This window comes from Microtus pennsylvanicus, chromosome 9 (assembly GCF_037038515.1).
Source record: "Microtus pennsylvanicus isolate mMicPen1 chromosome 9, mMicPen1.hap1, whole genome shotgun sequence".
NCBI classification, from domain to species: domain Eukaryota; kingdom Metazoa; phylum Chordata; class Mammalia; order Rodentia; family Cricetidae; genus Microtus; species Microtus pennsylvanicus.
In genome coordinates this window covers 7,586,419-7,602,962 of record NC_134587.1, presented here as the reverse complement: position 1 = coordinate 7,602,962, position 16,544 = coordinate 7,586,419, and the positions used below count along the sequence as shown (strand labels likewise).

Here is a 16,544-nt window from a genome sequence, read left to right as displayed (position 1 = left end):
GTCTGCTTCACTTACTCCTGGTAGCTCTTGTGTCTGCAGCTGATGTGCTGGTTAGGCTAAACCTAACCACACACTTAAATTGACCTTTGGCTTAGGGCTTTGAAACACCCACTTTCTGAAATTACACTTCAAGTCCTTTGTCAGTAAGCAAAATACCCTGATTGAGTTTACCGATCTTTGTTGAAATATTGGTGTCTAAGCAAATCAGAACTGCTGCCCTTGGAAACTAGTAGTAGGAGTGTCAAAAGTGAAGAGGCTGAGATGGACACCTGTTAAATCCTGTAGTGTGAAATAGAAGGTAGGAATGTGGAAAATCCCAGAGAACATTAAAAAAACAGTCAGCAAGAATACAGAATACAAAATACAAATAAAATTTAACAGCAAATGTAGAACCAAAATCTAAAACAACAGCATTCACAACTACTAAAAAGTGAAATAAATATGAATCTAATAAAATATATAGGCTTAAATCTAAGAAAATATACATAGGCTTTGTATTCTTAGAGTTACCAGATGCCATCTAAAGAAACCAAAGTCGCCCATGAATGAATGAAGTCATCTTCCTATTCATGCACTGGTGGGAGGGAAGACCAACGGTGAAAATGTCAGCGCTGTCCAAACTGATCAGTCTTTCAACACATTTTCTATTAGAATTTTAGCAGGTTTTTTTTTTCATTTCATTTTGTTTTGAAATTTTTTGTCTGTTTTTGTTTGAGACAGGGTTCCTTTGTATAACCTCTGGCTGTCCTGGAACTCACTTTGTAGACCAGGCTGGCCTCAAACTCCCAGAGATCCGCCTGCCTCTGCCTTGAGTGCTGGGATTAAAGGTGTACTCCACCTCTGTCTGGCTTTTGGCATGTTTTTTTTTTTAATAGATCTAGGAAATATTCTAAATTTTATATGATAAAACAAAACTAAAATAATTTTGAAAAAAAGTCTTCCTTATTTTGAGTCTTATTGTATAGCTTTAGTAACCAAGACTGTGGTGTGAGAGCTATGGAAGAGAACAGAGAATACAGGACTTGGGCCAAATACCTGGACTCAAATTATTTGACAGGAACACTCCAGTGGAAGGGATGCTGGGACAGCTGTAGATCTGTATAAGCACACATGCATGGAACTGTACATACAAAAGAACACTGACTTAAATCTACATTTATACAGAAATTAGCCCAAAATGGGTCATGATCTTAAATGTGAAACATGAAACTCTAAAACTATTAGAAAATAGCGTAGGAGAAAATCTTCAGGTCTAGAGCCAGGCAAAGAGCTCTTGGACTGAATCCAAAGCAGAATCCATAACAGGGAAATTGGTTAACTGGACTCAACTGTAAAAAGATGAAGTAGAACAGCCTGGATATTTTAGCCTCTGAATGGCTAAGTAAATCCTGCTAATCCATGTTCTGGAATATACTGCTCAGCAATAAAAAGAACGGATTGTTGGCTATACTTGGCCGCATCTCTGTGGAACTGTGCTGAGTGTATAAAAATCAGTGTCAAGTGGCTTCTTCATGATTCTGTAACAGTTTTGACATGACAAGATGGTCAGGAAGAGGGTACTGCTCCCCACCCTCCACCTTGGCTGCTGCAGAGGCTCAGCTCAGAGGACTGTGACAGCATGTGTTTGTGAGGTTCTCCCATGTGCTGAGCTTGTAGCAGCTTCCAGCCTGAGGGGCATGATTAGAAAAGGATGGTGGCTTAAATAACAACCATGGATTTGGGGTTTGGGGGAAGGGGGCACTAAAGAGAACTTTTCCTTTCTGGCAGTTTTTTTTGTAGATCCTTATGTGAGGGTGCTCATATTACATTATTATATTCCTGTAGGTACTTGTAGGTATTCATAGTCTGTTTCATGTAGTTACCAAAATTCTAGTAGATATTTTCAAGGATGGTATCTGTTAAAAATATGATATCTAAGCTGGGTGGTGGTGGCACGCACCTTTAATCCCAGCACTTGTGAGACAGAGGCTGGCAAATCTCTCTGAGTTTGAGGCCAGCCTGGTCTACAGAGTGAGTTCCAGGACAGCCAGGGCTACACAGAGAAGCCGTCTTGAAAAACCAAAACCAAAACAAAACAAAAGAATCTGTTAGGTACACTTTATTTCTACTGTTATTCTATTTAAATTTCTGTAATTAAAATTAAGTAAAATAAAAATTCACTTCCTTAGCTACACTAACCACTTTTCAAATGCTCTTATCTATGTGTAACTAATGGCCACTATGATAAACAGTCTAGATTTACAATATTTTCCTGCAGAACTGGTGTGGGAGAATTGTCTGTATTCTGTCAATCATGTTTTAAATAAACACTGATTGGCCAGTAGCCAGGCAGGAGGCATAGGTGAGACAACCAGGCAGGAAGTAGAGGTGGGGCAATGAGAACAGGAGTATTCTGGGAAGAAGGAAGCTCCCTCCACAGTCATGCCCAGACCACCAAAGAAGCAGGATGTGACCTGCCCCGCTGAAACGAGCCATGTGGCTAACATATACTAGAATAATGGGCTGGTATATGTTATAAGAGCTAATACGAAGCCTGAGCTAATGGGCCAATCAGTTTATAAGTTATGTAGACCTCTGTGTAATTTCTTTGGGGGTTACTGGCTGTGGGAACTGGGCAGGACAGAAACCCCAACAAGCAGCCCCTCATGTTACACAGAACTGTGCCACTAGCTACTGCTGATCCAGTTAGTTACAGCCATGACAGTGTACCTTTATGTCAATTGTTTGGGCTCCTAGTAGTGAACATTTGGAAGCATAGAGACCCATGGGTTCCTCAGTCTTTGCATTAGTTACAGTTTGGCCAGATAATTTTTTATTGGTGGGTTGCTACTCTATGAGTTTTGGAATGTTTAACAGCATCATGACTATCTTAAGGATAGGCATTGTTCTTGCTATTGATGAAACACCATGACCAAAGACAAGTTGGAGAGGAAAGGGCTTATGTTTCACTTGGTTTATACTTCCATATTGTAATCCATTACTGAAGGGAGTCAGGAAAGGAGCTGAAACGGGGCTGGAACCTGGAGGCAGGGGCTGATGTAGAGGCCATGGAGGGGGTGCTGCTTACTTACTTGCTTCCCATGGCTCACTCCACCCAGGGATGGATCACCCACATGGGCTGGGCACTCCCTCACCAGTTAATTAAGAAAATGCCCATATGCTTGCCTGCAACCCAGTCTTACGGAGGCATTTTCTTAACGGAGGTTCCCTCTTCTCAGAGGACTTTAGCTTGTGTCAAGTTGACATAAAACTATCCACCACAGTGGCAATAACAATTGTCCCATTAGGGATAAAACTGGACTCTATGAACATGGCGAACAATGAGAGCTGATGAGACGCCAAGGACAATGGCAAGGGGTTTTGATCCTACGTAATGTGCTGGCTTTGTGGGAGCTTACCCAGTTTGGGTGTTCACCTTCCTAGATATGGACGGAGGGGGGAGGACCTAGGACTTACCACAGGGCGGGGAACCCTGACAGCTCTTTGGACTGGAGAGGGAGGGGGAAAGGAGTGGGGGGAGGGGGAGAAGGGTGGGAGGAGGGGGAGAAGGGTGGAAGGAGGGGGAGGGAAATGGGAGGCTGGGAGGAGGTGGAAACTTGTTTTTTTTCTCATTTTCTTAATAAAAAAAAAGAGAAAAAAAACAATTGTCCCATTAGGACAGCCAGAAATACCCATAGGTATTGCTAATACCAGTCACTACAATTGAAAATCACCAGTAAGGTCCAGAGAGTCCTTAAATTGTGAAGAAATGAGAATTTGGAGTTCTGTGTCATGCCTTCTGCCTACTACAGAATAGCTCTGGGTATCTCCAAGAAATAATGTCAAGATAAAGGGAACACAGGGTGAATGCAATTGAGGAAATAAAGATTACATTGCTTTACTAGATTTTGAATCCCTGCCATATTTAAAATGTCTTAGGAATAACTCAGTTGTTTTTTACTTCAGCTAAATTTATTGACTAACTTACTGTATGGTAGATACTATGTTATGTAACAGAATTCCAAAGAACAATAAAACATTACTCAGTCTTCAATAAAGATAAAATTTTCTACTTTTATCTGTCTCATTTTTTTTTAACCTGTTCACTTGGTCTCTGTTGTATAAACACTAAGTTCTCCTCTGGTTTAAATTTTAAGTGTACCAAACTCATTGATGGCGCAGAAGATAGACTGAATCTGGTTCTTGTGATCTACTTACTCTAACTATTGATATTTCTTTTCCATTTTTAGCCTCAAAAGAGCTATTCAAACATTCAGAGCCATTAGATAAACTGTGGACAAACCCTTAGCATTAAAAAAAAAACAAAAACAAAACCACAGAATTGGCATTGCTGGCAAGCCTGGTGGGTGATGGGCTTGGGTGTAACTCCAGCACTCAGGCAGCTGAGGATGGGATCAAGACCTTGTCACAGAAAACCAGCAAGACAGAAAGAAAACAGGCATTTTAAATGTTACCAACAAGAGAAACCCACATAACTACTGAATTTTAATTGCTTTTGTAAAGTCTGTAGTATTCATGAGTTTGTCTTAATGTCAGAAGTTTCATTAGCAGATGGCACAGATATATAGTTTTGTGACCTTTGAGCATTCGGTTTCTTTTATGGAGTCATAAAGAGTCATAGTCCTATCCCAGATTCTCTTAAAGGCTAGATGTTGTCACTTTTAATGGTAGAGGTCTGTTGACTGGCATTTATGAAGCATATAGTTTCCGCAGAACCAGCCAACCACAATGTGCTTTATGGCACAAGCAGATATATATGCAAGTCAGAGCCCTTCAAAGTTGAATCTCCCTTTAATAAGCATTGTTAGCTCTACTGACTAACTCAGAGTCAGACTGTCCATTGTTTCTCTGTTCTCTTTAGTACCTGACAGTGCCCAGAGTGCCCAGAGTCACCTGATGAGCCGTTGGCTGTCCATCCAGCATTAGCACTAACAGTAGTTTCAGAAAGTTAGTTAATGGGAACTAAGAAGCTGATGGGGACTGGAGAGAGATGACTCAGTGGTCAGGAATCTTTCTGCACATCACGAGGACCAGAGTTCAGATCCCAGCACCCTCGTAACAAACTGGGCATCTGGTACAGACCTGTAAGCTCAGTTCTGAGTGCAGCAGAGTCAGGAGTCTCACCTGCGCCTCCTAGCTGCCACTGTAGCTGAGGGAATTGTGAGCACCAGGTTCAGTGAGCAACCCTGCCTCAGAGGAATGGAGGAAGATACCCGGCATCCTCTTTGGGCCTCTACATTCACACAGAAGCACATGTACCGTACTCTGCTGGAGGGAGGCTTTAAAAGTCACTCCTCAAAGCATTCCTATAAAAATTAGTTGATTTTCTTTTAGATTAAGGCCGAATGGATACTTGTTGTGTTAGATGTGGTGTTTTGTTTGTTGTTGCTCATTTTGTGATGATGGAGATTAAGGTCAGGCCTGTGCATACTGGACATGTCCTACAACCTTAGTTCTCAAGACGTGGCTATTATAATAATGGCTGTTACTTTAGGCGTGGCTAATTCTGCTTTGTTCTAAAGCTTTAGTAAGCTCTTGGATAAACGGTCTATTATAGTTCTTTTCTCCTTTTTCTGGTCAACTTCATTCTCTGTCTCCTCCTCCCTTCTACCAAGTACTAGACTCTTGTAGCATGCTAGGCAAGCACTTACCACTGTGCCTGTCCTCCCATTTTGTTCTTTCTTATAAATGTATAAAACTCTTTCTGCCCTTATAGTCAAACTGTGACTAACAAATTAAATATATTTAATAAAGAGACCTCTGTGTTCAGCTGGCCCAGATTTAGCCTTTTAAGATAGAATTATTTAGTGATTTCTGCTAAATCTTCAGTCTCTAAACCATGTAGAGTAGTTCCAGATAATGTTTGTGGGTCAGGTTAGCATTTTTTTTACATGACACCACTAACTTCACCCTTACCGTGTGTGTGTGAGGGGGTGTGTGTGCAACTCGTGTGTGTGCATGTGCACATACGTCTGTGTGGTGTGTGTGTGTGCACGCACATAGACTCATGTGTCCCTGTGTAGATGCACACATGCCAGTATGTGCACGTGGAGACCAGAGAGGTTTCACTCTGCATCTTAGTGTTTGAGATAAGAACTCTGACTGAACCTAGGGTTTACTCTCTGTGCTAGGCCAGCAAACCAGCAAGCCCCAGGGACCTGCCTCTTTGCCCACACCCAACACTATGTTTATAGACAATTGTCCCCACCTAACATTTACATGGGTACTGAAGATCTCAACTCAGATCCTTTTGCTTTTGTAGAACAAGCCCTTTAACCATTGAGCCATCTCTCCAGCCTCTCTTCATTTTTGAATGCTACATATTATACTACAAAACACAGTATTGCCAAATCTCTCTAGAGTTATGTTAAGTAAGTGATTTTAAAAACCATTCTGGAACCTCTCATTTTCTCAATCATAGAAGAACACATTAAAAAAATCCTGTGTATTCAGTAAATAAACAGTGACACAATTGGAGATCAGACTTAAAATGTGAAATTCATTTTCAGTTTAAGCAGAAAATGATATCCATTAGTTTCTCTAATAGCCATTAACAGCACACATGGGATAACTGTGGTGTAGAAAGCATAAGTTTTATCATGTCGTATGCTTCTTTGTAATGGCTGTTACAGAGTAGATATGTAGAAGTTGTCGTGTTAACACATATTGTAGCAAATATTTGTTGCTATTCATTCATTCTTTTGATATGATATGACATGCTACATAAAGAGAACTTTCTTTTCAGATAATAAGCTGTGTAATAAATATTTAAGGTGCTTCTATGTAAGTGTCTATCTATCTATCACATGTGGCACATGTGTTCAGATGAGTGTGGCCTCTAAAGGATGAATATATAGCAATTTAAAATTTTTCTGGGGGCTGGAGAGATGGCTCAGTGGTTAAGAGCTGCTCTTCCAGAGGTCCTGAGTTCAATTCCCAGCAACCACATGGTGGCTCACAACCATCTGTAATGAGATGTGGCTCCCTCTTCTGGCGTGTGGACATACATGGAGACAGAATGTTGTATACATAATAAATAAATAAATAAATCTTTTTTTAAAAAAGAATTTTCTGAAGGACATTGTGGTCCAGCTCTGCAAAGAAAGTCTTGTACTCTGAAACCACTTCCTTCTCTGGGCGTAGGTCTGTGCTGCTTTAATTTCTTGATGCATCGCAGGCAGATGTTCCTACAGAGTTCCCCAGAATCTCAGAGCTGCTTCCAGTCCTTGTCTGATTAGTAAGTCTCTCCGGATGCCTCTTTTCCTCTTTGCACACTTATTCTACAGTGCCATCCACTTCATGTGCTCAGCAAAACCAAAGGTTTCTAGTCCCTTTACTTGGGTAAGCCATGGTTTTCAGCCCCTTGCCTTGCCGTTTCTGTTTCCAGGGACAGAAGGAGCTCACAGACCAACACCACCAATGGGTTAAATTCTTTCATCAAACATGTTTATGAGGGGCCACTGCTATGCTTTCTTCCCCGCTGCTTGCTAGTTCACTAATCAAATGTATGTTAGATTGATTATTGTAAAAGTATAAACCATAGAAAATTTGACAAGATAGATGTGTAAATTATCCTTCTGACAGAACTAATGATGCACTCCAAGCACCTTCTGTTTTCCAGTGCTTGGTGAGTGACTTCATTAAGTATGCAGTGGCTGTTGGGTGGCTTCTCAGACAATGGTTCAGTTCCTTGTGGAATTGCATTATTACTAGAGGTGTGAAACCAGGCAGACAAGCTAGCTGTTGGGCGTCCTGCCGAGCTGCTAATGTGCTCCATCTTGTTGGAGCAGTTGTTTGCCGTCTTTTCAGGACAATTACATCCATAACCACAGGACACATTCAGTGAAGCTATATTACAGATAACCGTGGAGACTGGCGCTGATGCTCTTCATCCCTGTCCCCGAGCTGCCACAGCATGAGTTGCGCCTTCCACAACTCAGGCTAGCTGCTGCTTGCTTGTCCATCTTGTCTGTCAGCTTCACAGAGCAAATCTGGAAGCGTGGACTTGTAACTTGTTTAGGATGTTATAATTGAATGCGTGGATCTGTTTGCAGATGAGAAAGCTCAGTCGCAGCACAGTGCCGAGGTGATGATGGTCCTGTTAGGTCTTCAGGTGGAGGCTGCTCCAGAAGTCTCTGCTTTCAGAGAGAGCTCTCCAAACAGAAACTTTCACTTTGAACTTTAGGTTCCCCCCACTAGACTTGGCTTCTTGTATTGTAACACCTCAGTGCTTTGTTGTTTCCTACACCAGCCACAAGTACCTTGCTTTCTGAAGCATCTGCCATTTGTTATTTGGATGGTGATTTGATGGTTTTCTAGAAAACTGGACCTTTTTGAGCTAAGCGGAAGTGGTATTTAGGGTTCCAGATGGCATGTGTTGTGATGTATTGCTGCACCCTGATAAATGGGAGTGCACTTTAGAGTGACAGGCCGGATACTTTTATGAAAGGCTTCCCATCTCTGTTGGCTAGTTAAATCTCTGTTGATGACTCTGGATCATTAATGAACATTTGTGCAAAGTGACCGTTTGAATTCAGTTATTATGATAATGCATATGTTTGAGAAGAGCTTCATGCAAATAGCCGTAGTGTAAACTAAAATCCCTGTTTTGTCATGTTTGAATACACTGCCTTGCTCTCAGTGCCAAAGCAAGTTTGAATGTCAGGGTTCTTTTATCTGTCCCTCACAAAAATTTTAGATAGAAAATGTTTTTATTTAGTGCCTTTAAAAATCATTAACTCTGCTAATTATTGTGATATTTTATTGCCTCAAATTTGTAAGACTAAAATAAGGAAAAAAATAAAATGAACAGTTCATAAAGGAAATTAAATTTAAATTAAGCATCTGCTTTTGTGTATGCCAAAAGCCAAAACCAAAACACGTTTGGGTCTGGCAGAACAATGACAAGAATATAACTGTTATTTGGGGTACATGGGTTTATTTAAAGCACTTGAAAAAGAATTTTTGATTGGAGAGATTCATAGCTGGATCTTTCCCCGCAGAACCATTGAGTCAGATTTTCCCATTTCTCTTAACTATACACCTTACAATATTTTAAAGAGCTAGTCTGTCATTTTTGTCAGGTCTGCCCAACAGATTTGTTTTCTATGATATTTCTCTTCTGCAAGCTTCATTTTCTACAAAATTGTGACTTGTTGGGAGTAGGCTTTTGATAAGCATGATCTTTTTCATCTTGTTATTTGTAAAGTGATCTCAGTCCATGCTTCTTTCAATCTCCATTTCATAGTTTACAGAGAAAGGAGACAGTGTGGGGCACAGACTTCCCCTGGGAATGCATTGGGCTTAATGAGCTTGATAGTCTAGTGGGCTCAATAAATCAAGTAAAGCAAAACATTTCTCATTTTTGAATAAAAGCATTTATCACACAGTGTTTGCTCACTCATGGTCACAAGATTGATTGGTTTCCAGCATTCAAGGTGTGTACTGAAGCCTTTTTGATTTTGTTTTCCAGTGGGCAAGTTACGAAAGCAGTGGCTAAAGGAAAGCATCTCTGATGTCGGCTTTGGGATGCTAAAGTCTGTCAAGGAATATGTGGACCCCAGTAACATCTTTGGAAACAGAAACCTTTTGTAACTCCATGGATATCATTATGAAAAATGTTATCTTTTTAAAGTCATCAGTTATGGTTATACCAGTAATCAAATATATCATGGACTGTATTTCAGCTATGTTTGTTTGTTGGTTTCAAATAAGTCGGTTTTCGTTCTATGTTTGTTTCTACAGCTCTAGATTGACAAATGGCGTTCCTAGGTCTCTCTCACTGTAGGTATTCCAGTTTAGAGCCAACTAACTGGTTGTCATTTCAGACTTTAGGCAGCACAAGGCTGCCCGATATCTGAGGGCGCGGCCAGTGGTTTCACGTGCTCCTCTAGGTGAGCTGAGGGAGATTGTGTCATCTGCGTCTTGTCTAGCCTCTATTGTGTCCTTTCTTAAACAACGTTTCTCTAAAGCAGACATCTAACAAAGATTCTGCTGGGGAGAGAGATTTGTGTGTGTGTTAAAAGCATCCTTTCCTGGGAGGAAGTTGTCACGGGAGGACTCTCGGGACAGAGCCAGCAGTCTGTCACTAGCATCCTTCATCTGTATACGGTGCTCAGCCTAAGCTTTGCTTGAAGTGAATACACAGTTGCACACTTAAATTGCCAACATACAGATCACTCTGTGAGCAGACACATTTTTGTCCTCGGTGTCTGTCTCTAGCGGGGTGTGTCACTGAGGGTAACCTGTTGTTCTGTCCTGCGTCATCCATAATAAGTTTTGTAAGAACAGCTGCCTTACTACGGTGAAGGCCGTGGTCCACCCTCCAGTCCTCCTGTGTCTCTGTCAGGCTTGTTGCCAAGCTGCACAGGCAGCTGCAGTGTGAACAAAAGGAAGGCTCCTCAACCTGCTGTCTCCAGTGTGAAAGAATCACTTGGCTAAAGAAACAGTCGCTAGTTGACTCTTGGATTTGAAAGCCTCTATAAAATCCACAGACAACAATCTTTTTTCTAATTAGCCACAAATAGCCTGATAAATGTTTATGGAAAAGTAGTTTCTGTTCAGTTCTTAATAATGGTTTAATGCCTTTTTGAATTACTGGTTTAACCTAAGTTTTAAAATGTATGCCATAATCACAAGTTTGAAATATTCTATTTCTTAAATAAAAGGAAAATATTAATCATATTTAGCAGACATTTTTACATTCAAAACTGGAATTTGAAATAAGTGGAACAGTTGCTTTAAATCACTGTTGAGGTTCCTGATTCACATTGTGAGATGAGTTCTTTTCTTAATGCAATACCTAACTTTTGATAATTTTTTAAAATATTTAATCAGATAATGTAAGTCAGAGTGCAGACGATCCTTTAGAAGGACACACTGTCTGTCTATGTAGCAACAGCTCCAAATATGTTGGGGCAGTTTGATACCTTTTATATCTAAGTAGCCTTAAACAGAGCAGTGAAAATTTAAAATTGACAAAATGATATTTTTAAGACTTCAAAATGATAAATAATTTTTAACTATTAAAATTGGCCTCAAACTAACAAATTTAAATCTGTAGGGAAAAAATCAATATTAAGTATTAGTTTAACAACAAAACTCAATATTTATTTTTTGGAAGCTGCCTCTCTATTGATGATTTATTTTCAATTATAAAGTTTCCGTGTCTTTGGTTAAAGATTTTGATGGTTTGAAATAGTTGGACACTCAAGGAATTGCCTCTCGAATTGTAAGATTCTTTATAAAATGCATCTCTTCTTCAAGGTGATTCTCTAATTGGTGAATTGAAATGTAACATTTAGTAAGATTCCAACCTCTCACTGGAAGTGTATACATGTTTCCAAGGAATTATTTTTAATAAACAGTTTTATTAGCAGATTCAGTTCCTTGCATGTGACTGTTAAAACCTTTCCCCCAGGGAGTTCAGATTTCCACAACCTTGGCAATCTGTGCTGTTAGGGTAACTAGCTCCTGAAGTTGTTGGGTTTGCCATCTGACAGGAGCTCTATGGAGGTTAGCAGTTTATTTCTTTGTTTCTTTTTATCTCTGGATGCAGACCTCACCAATCTTGATTCTATAGCGGTCATGACCTTTTGTATCTGAAATAATCTCAAGCGGGTTCATTTGAAACCTGAGAGCTCTCATTAGTACAGTTTCACTGTCTGTAGGTCAGGAAACCTTCCCACCCACTTCTGGGAGGCGCCTCAGTGTAGACCTGTCTTCAGAGGAGCACGAGTTTGCGAATGTGCACAAAGCACTTAAGCCTTGCCTCCTTCAGAAGTGTCTGCACGTGGCTCCATGAGCCTAACCCAGGAGAATGCTGGTTTCTGAGGCATCTTAATGCATGGGTTAGTTTCTTTAAAAGCTGCAGCCTGTTTGATACTCAGGAGCACCTAGCACTGACTCACTCTTCTTTAAGTCAGCCATATGTGTAATATTTTGCTTAAATCTGATGACATCACATGTCGGTTGGGATTTTAGTGGGAATGGGAACTTGCTGCTAATGAGATCTAATACTAAAGACTCAAATGGACAGGCTTTGCGGTCCTTGGAGAAACTGTTGCCTTAATGTGTGGTGTGACATACAGTGGTGCATAAGTGAACTGAGTCTCATGTTACGTCCTTTGAGACTCTTAGCTGGATTGTGGAAGCCATATGTTTCCTGTGTCCAGCATTTCATCAGAGAATACAAGATTAAACTACTCTTTTCAGGAATGGGAGGTTGGTACTTGAAATGCTTACATATTATAGAAATATTGATCTAAGATTATTTATGAATCTGGAAGCCTTCTAGTATTCATATTTGTGTTGTTAGTTTATTTTGGAAAACAAAAGCTCAATAAAAGACAAGCTTCCATCGGTGTGTATCAGATATAAACACATGCGAGAACCCCCCCCCCGAATATTGTAACTGAGTGCTAATTTGCATATTTGAGAAAGCCTTTCTGCATGTTAATCCCAGAGATTTTCCTGTGCTGTGTTCTCTCATACAGCTTCTAACTGTAAGCGATCAGAGAAGCTCCCGAGTCCTAACATGAAGTGTGTTGCTCCACATGGAGCTGGGTTTGCTGTCACTGTCAGAACACATGATGTAGAGGGACCACTTCACACTGCATGACAGTGCTTGAGCAGCCAGCTCTGCCTGTGGGAGGTGTATCCAGTCTGAGGAGCATGGAGACAGCCATGAAGATAGCGGTAGTAATCTTGAGGGGTTTCTCCCGCACTTAATCTTCAGTGATTTTGATTTTACCCAGGGCTCCGCCTGTGGGAGCACAGCAGGAGCACAGGAGGACCACGGTGGGTACAGATTAGGACTGGAGACTCTGAGCTTTTGCCTGTGGCCGTGTCCGTTGTGGGGGCTTGGCTTGGCTCAGGTCTTTATGTTCCAATAGGAGCCGTCTGCCTACAAATTCGTTTAATTCTTTCTCTTTACTGAAAAAAAATATACAATGAGAGGAAAATCCAGAAAGTATAAGAGGTTTTCTTCAATTGTTGAAGTATGTGTCTGACGTGAAGGATGTAACCCAGCTTTCTGTTCCTTAAGCCAAATAGTGTTCGTCTTCAGTGTGAAACTTAACTGTAAAAACTGCTTGTATAATGTCAAGAGATTATAGAAACATTATTAATAAAATGGACATGGCTTATGATTTTTTAATCAAAAGGAGGTGTGAAGCTGTTTTTTATTCTGTTTGCATATGTTTTCAACTTTTTTCACTTCATATTTCCATAGATTTGAAAATAAAAAATAATTTTTGTAAGTTTGCTAATGTAGCATAATCTAGACACCCTATGACTGAATCCCTTTGGCCTTATGGCTGAATATATCATAATCTAGACAACCCAACTATGACTGAATCCCTTTGGCCTTATGGCTGAATATATCATAATTCAGTTGCATCAGTCGCCAGGTTTTTTTAATCAATATTAAACCTTTAGGTGGTGTTCAGAGCATTCCCTTTCAAACCTGGAAGGCCACAATGAACATCCTCACGTTCTCTAAATAAGTACAATCAATTCCTTAATAGAGGGAGTAAAGATCACTGATGTATACCACTCTCGAGCCAAAGAACACTCACAGAATTACACCTAGTTCTGTGAATATGAAAAGACTTTTTGTTGTTGTTCCCAAAGGATATTGTTTTATTTTTAAAGAAGAAATAAGTAATACATTGTCCGGTGATTTTTTTTTTCTTTGTAGATTCTAGGGGCTTACTTCCTGAGAGCAGAGATTGCTCAGCTGCACGTGCCATGTGGATGACATTGTTAGTGTTCCCAGCAGCACACACTCGCCCTGAGAAATACCCTTACCCCGGACTGTTCGCAGAGGGCTGCAATGCCTGGATCAGTGTAGTTTATCTAAATGGGCTTTTATTAAACACTGTCCTTTTAAAGCTCACAGTGCCTTCTTGGGATTTTTCTCTTTTCTTCCTTGAAACATCTAAAACAAGAGAGGGTATGCTGTAAAGACAGAGAGGGTTTAGCAATTCAGGGTTCTTCTCTTCAAGAACACATCAGAATTTGGTAATTGTATGTAGAAACACTGTTCTGTGTTGGTTGGGTTATCTATATATTTAATCAGTTATATGCTTAACCTGGACTCAGACATCCAGTCATTCGGTGGGATGGATTTGTGTCTGCTCTTCATTCCTTCTGTCCCACCCTAGTAACCCTAAGATAGGGCTTGGCAAGTCTTGAGACACCCACTGTATGCTTTTGACTTTGTTTACACAGCTCCCTAAGGAAGCAGGGTACTAGACCGTATGCTCCGTGTCTGTCTTTGTATGCGTGCGTGCATGTGTGTGTGTGTGTGTGTGTGTGTGTGTGTGTGTGTGTGTGTGTGTGATGCCTTGGGAATAATGAGCATTTTGTTCCTGGGCAGTAATAAATCCTGTGAGAAGTAGGTGTGTTTTATACAGCTTTGTTCTTTTTTTGCTAAGTCTGTGAAATAATTTGCTCTGATACAACTTAACTTGAATAATATCCTATCCTGAGTCTTCCTCCATGGCAGTACATGTTTCTGCCAGTACTGTGGTCATCTTTTGGGAATTAACATGTGGGTAAAATGTATGTGTAAGCCATTATACCACTGTAACTAATGCATAGGCAACAGTCTTCCCTTCACACTTAGAGTCTAAAAGTGGATGTGAAGTGGGGGGTAACCTTTCCGAGAGGTTCTATAGAGCTTGTCAAGTTCACACTGAGCCATGCCATTTGTCTCCACAAGGGCTCAATGCGTAATCCATATCCCACGCTTTGGTGTGTGTTCAGAATTTCCTTTTATTGGTTTTTCATAGACTGTGTTGTTTCAGAACAAAAATGCTCATGTGTGATTTTTTTTAAAGATGTACTGGGAACAAATAAAACATTTCTAAAACCAATCACTATTTACTGAACTTTTATTTCCTCGCGATCTCATTTAAATCTTGCCAATAGCACCCTCTCTCCCAGAAATAGTTCAGTGGTTGCCAGCACTGGATATGCTTCCAGAAGACCCAGGTTTGATTCCCGGCACATAGAGCTCACAACTGTCTCCAACTCCAGTTCCAGGAACCTGATTGATGCCTTCTTCTGGCTCCCATGGGCACTACGTGCATGTGGTACACAGACATACATGCAGATAAAATACTTACATACATAAAATAGGGAAAAAATAGGGGGAAAGCAACTGATAAAGACTCAACATCAACCTTGGGGTTTCATGCATGTAATCTGTACACCCACAAGTGTACCTAGACACGTGAACATGCACACATTGTACATACACATGCTAAGAAGAATCTTTTAGAGAGATGTGGACAAAACCCCGAAAAGGCAACCTAATTCATTTTTAATGCACTAAATGTAACTAGACTAGCAGGCACGTTGCGGCTACTCTGGTGGAGGTTAGGGGGGTCTTGTAGTTAGACCTCAACACCTGAGACTGAAAACATCAAGTGGCTGCAGGCTGTCCAGATGGAAGCTAGAATTTCTGGGAAGAGGGAATTCAATTGAGAAAGTGCTCCCAACCAGATTGGCCTGTGGGCAAAATGGATGCAATTTAAAAGTTGATTGCTCTGGGAAGGTTTCAGTTAACTGTGGGGGTTTCCACCCCTAGGCTGATGGTTCTGGATTCTGTAAGAGAGCAGGCTGAGCAAACCACGGGAATCAGGGCAGTAAGCAGCATTCTCTGATAGCCTCTGCTTCTCCTGTTTCCAGTTCCTGCCCTAATCTCCCTCAGTGAAGGGCTGTGATGTGGAGCTGTAAGCTAAAATAAAACCCTTTCCAAACTGCTTTTGGTTGTGTTTCTTACAGTAGTGGTAACCCATATCCAGCCCACACCTCCCACAAACAAGGCATCCTCGTGTGGAGCCAAACCTCTCATGACAGTTCTGTGCAGTTCCTGTAAGCCAGTTGTGTCACCCCCTCGGGAGCGAGTGTTGCTGCAGATGAGCCATCCCTGCCTTCATCAGTACTCCTGGTTTCTAGTAGTCTGCCTCTGGTGAATGGGTGTGAGTCTGTCCACATGCACCACCCACGCTATAGCAGAAAGCACACTCAGAGAGATGTCTTGAACAGTCCGAATCCTGCAGCATGTCTAGCATTGTGTGTGTGTGTGGGGGGGGGGTAGGTACTGAGAAACTACATTCCGTGGCTGGCCTCATACTCACAGAGATCGTGCCTCTACTTTCTGAGTGCTGGGGTTAAAGGTGTTTGCCATCATGCTGACCACACCCCAACCCACACACTTTTTATCTCTGTTTTCCTCCTGGGTCACTCATCTAAAGTTATCTTGGATTTCAAGATGAGTAAACACCTTTTTGGCGAGATTCCAAAACTCCCCTGATCAACAGCAGCAGGTTTGTGATCACAGATCACACCACCTCTGATGAGAGCCACCACGCTGCTGGTGGAGTTGCACCTTAGGGGAGCAGTCACAGTGGCTCCCCTCAGTTGATGGCCTTGTTGTCTTCTCCAAACCCTTTTTAGAATCATAAGAGAAAGTGACCCACTGGCCCAGAATGCCACCTGCTCTGTTAAGCTCTGCAACGGAGACTGCTCTTACG

General features: G+C 41.1%; 1 protein-coding gene across 2 annotated transcripts in view; it reads left to right on the top strand.

Annotated features, from left to right (window-relative positions):
* The window catches only part of Agps (alkylglycerone phosphate synthase), a 97,748-nt gene extending 82,869 nt beyond the window's left edge, over positions 1-14,879 (top strand). Inside the window, exon 20 of one of the 2 annotated variants that reach the window (XM_075984829.1) lies at positions 9,473-14,879. In XM_075984829.1, coding sequence (XP_075840944.1) covers positions 9,473-9,594 — 122 coding nt within the window. In that variant the 3' untranslated portion in view covers positions 9,595-14,879. The remainder of the gene's footprint in view (positions 1-9,472) is intronic. The other variant, XM_075984830.1, reaches the window with a different exon arrangement.
* Positions 14,880-16,544: the final 1,665 nt, after the last annotated feature.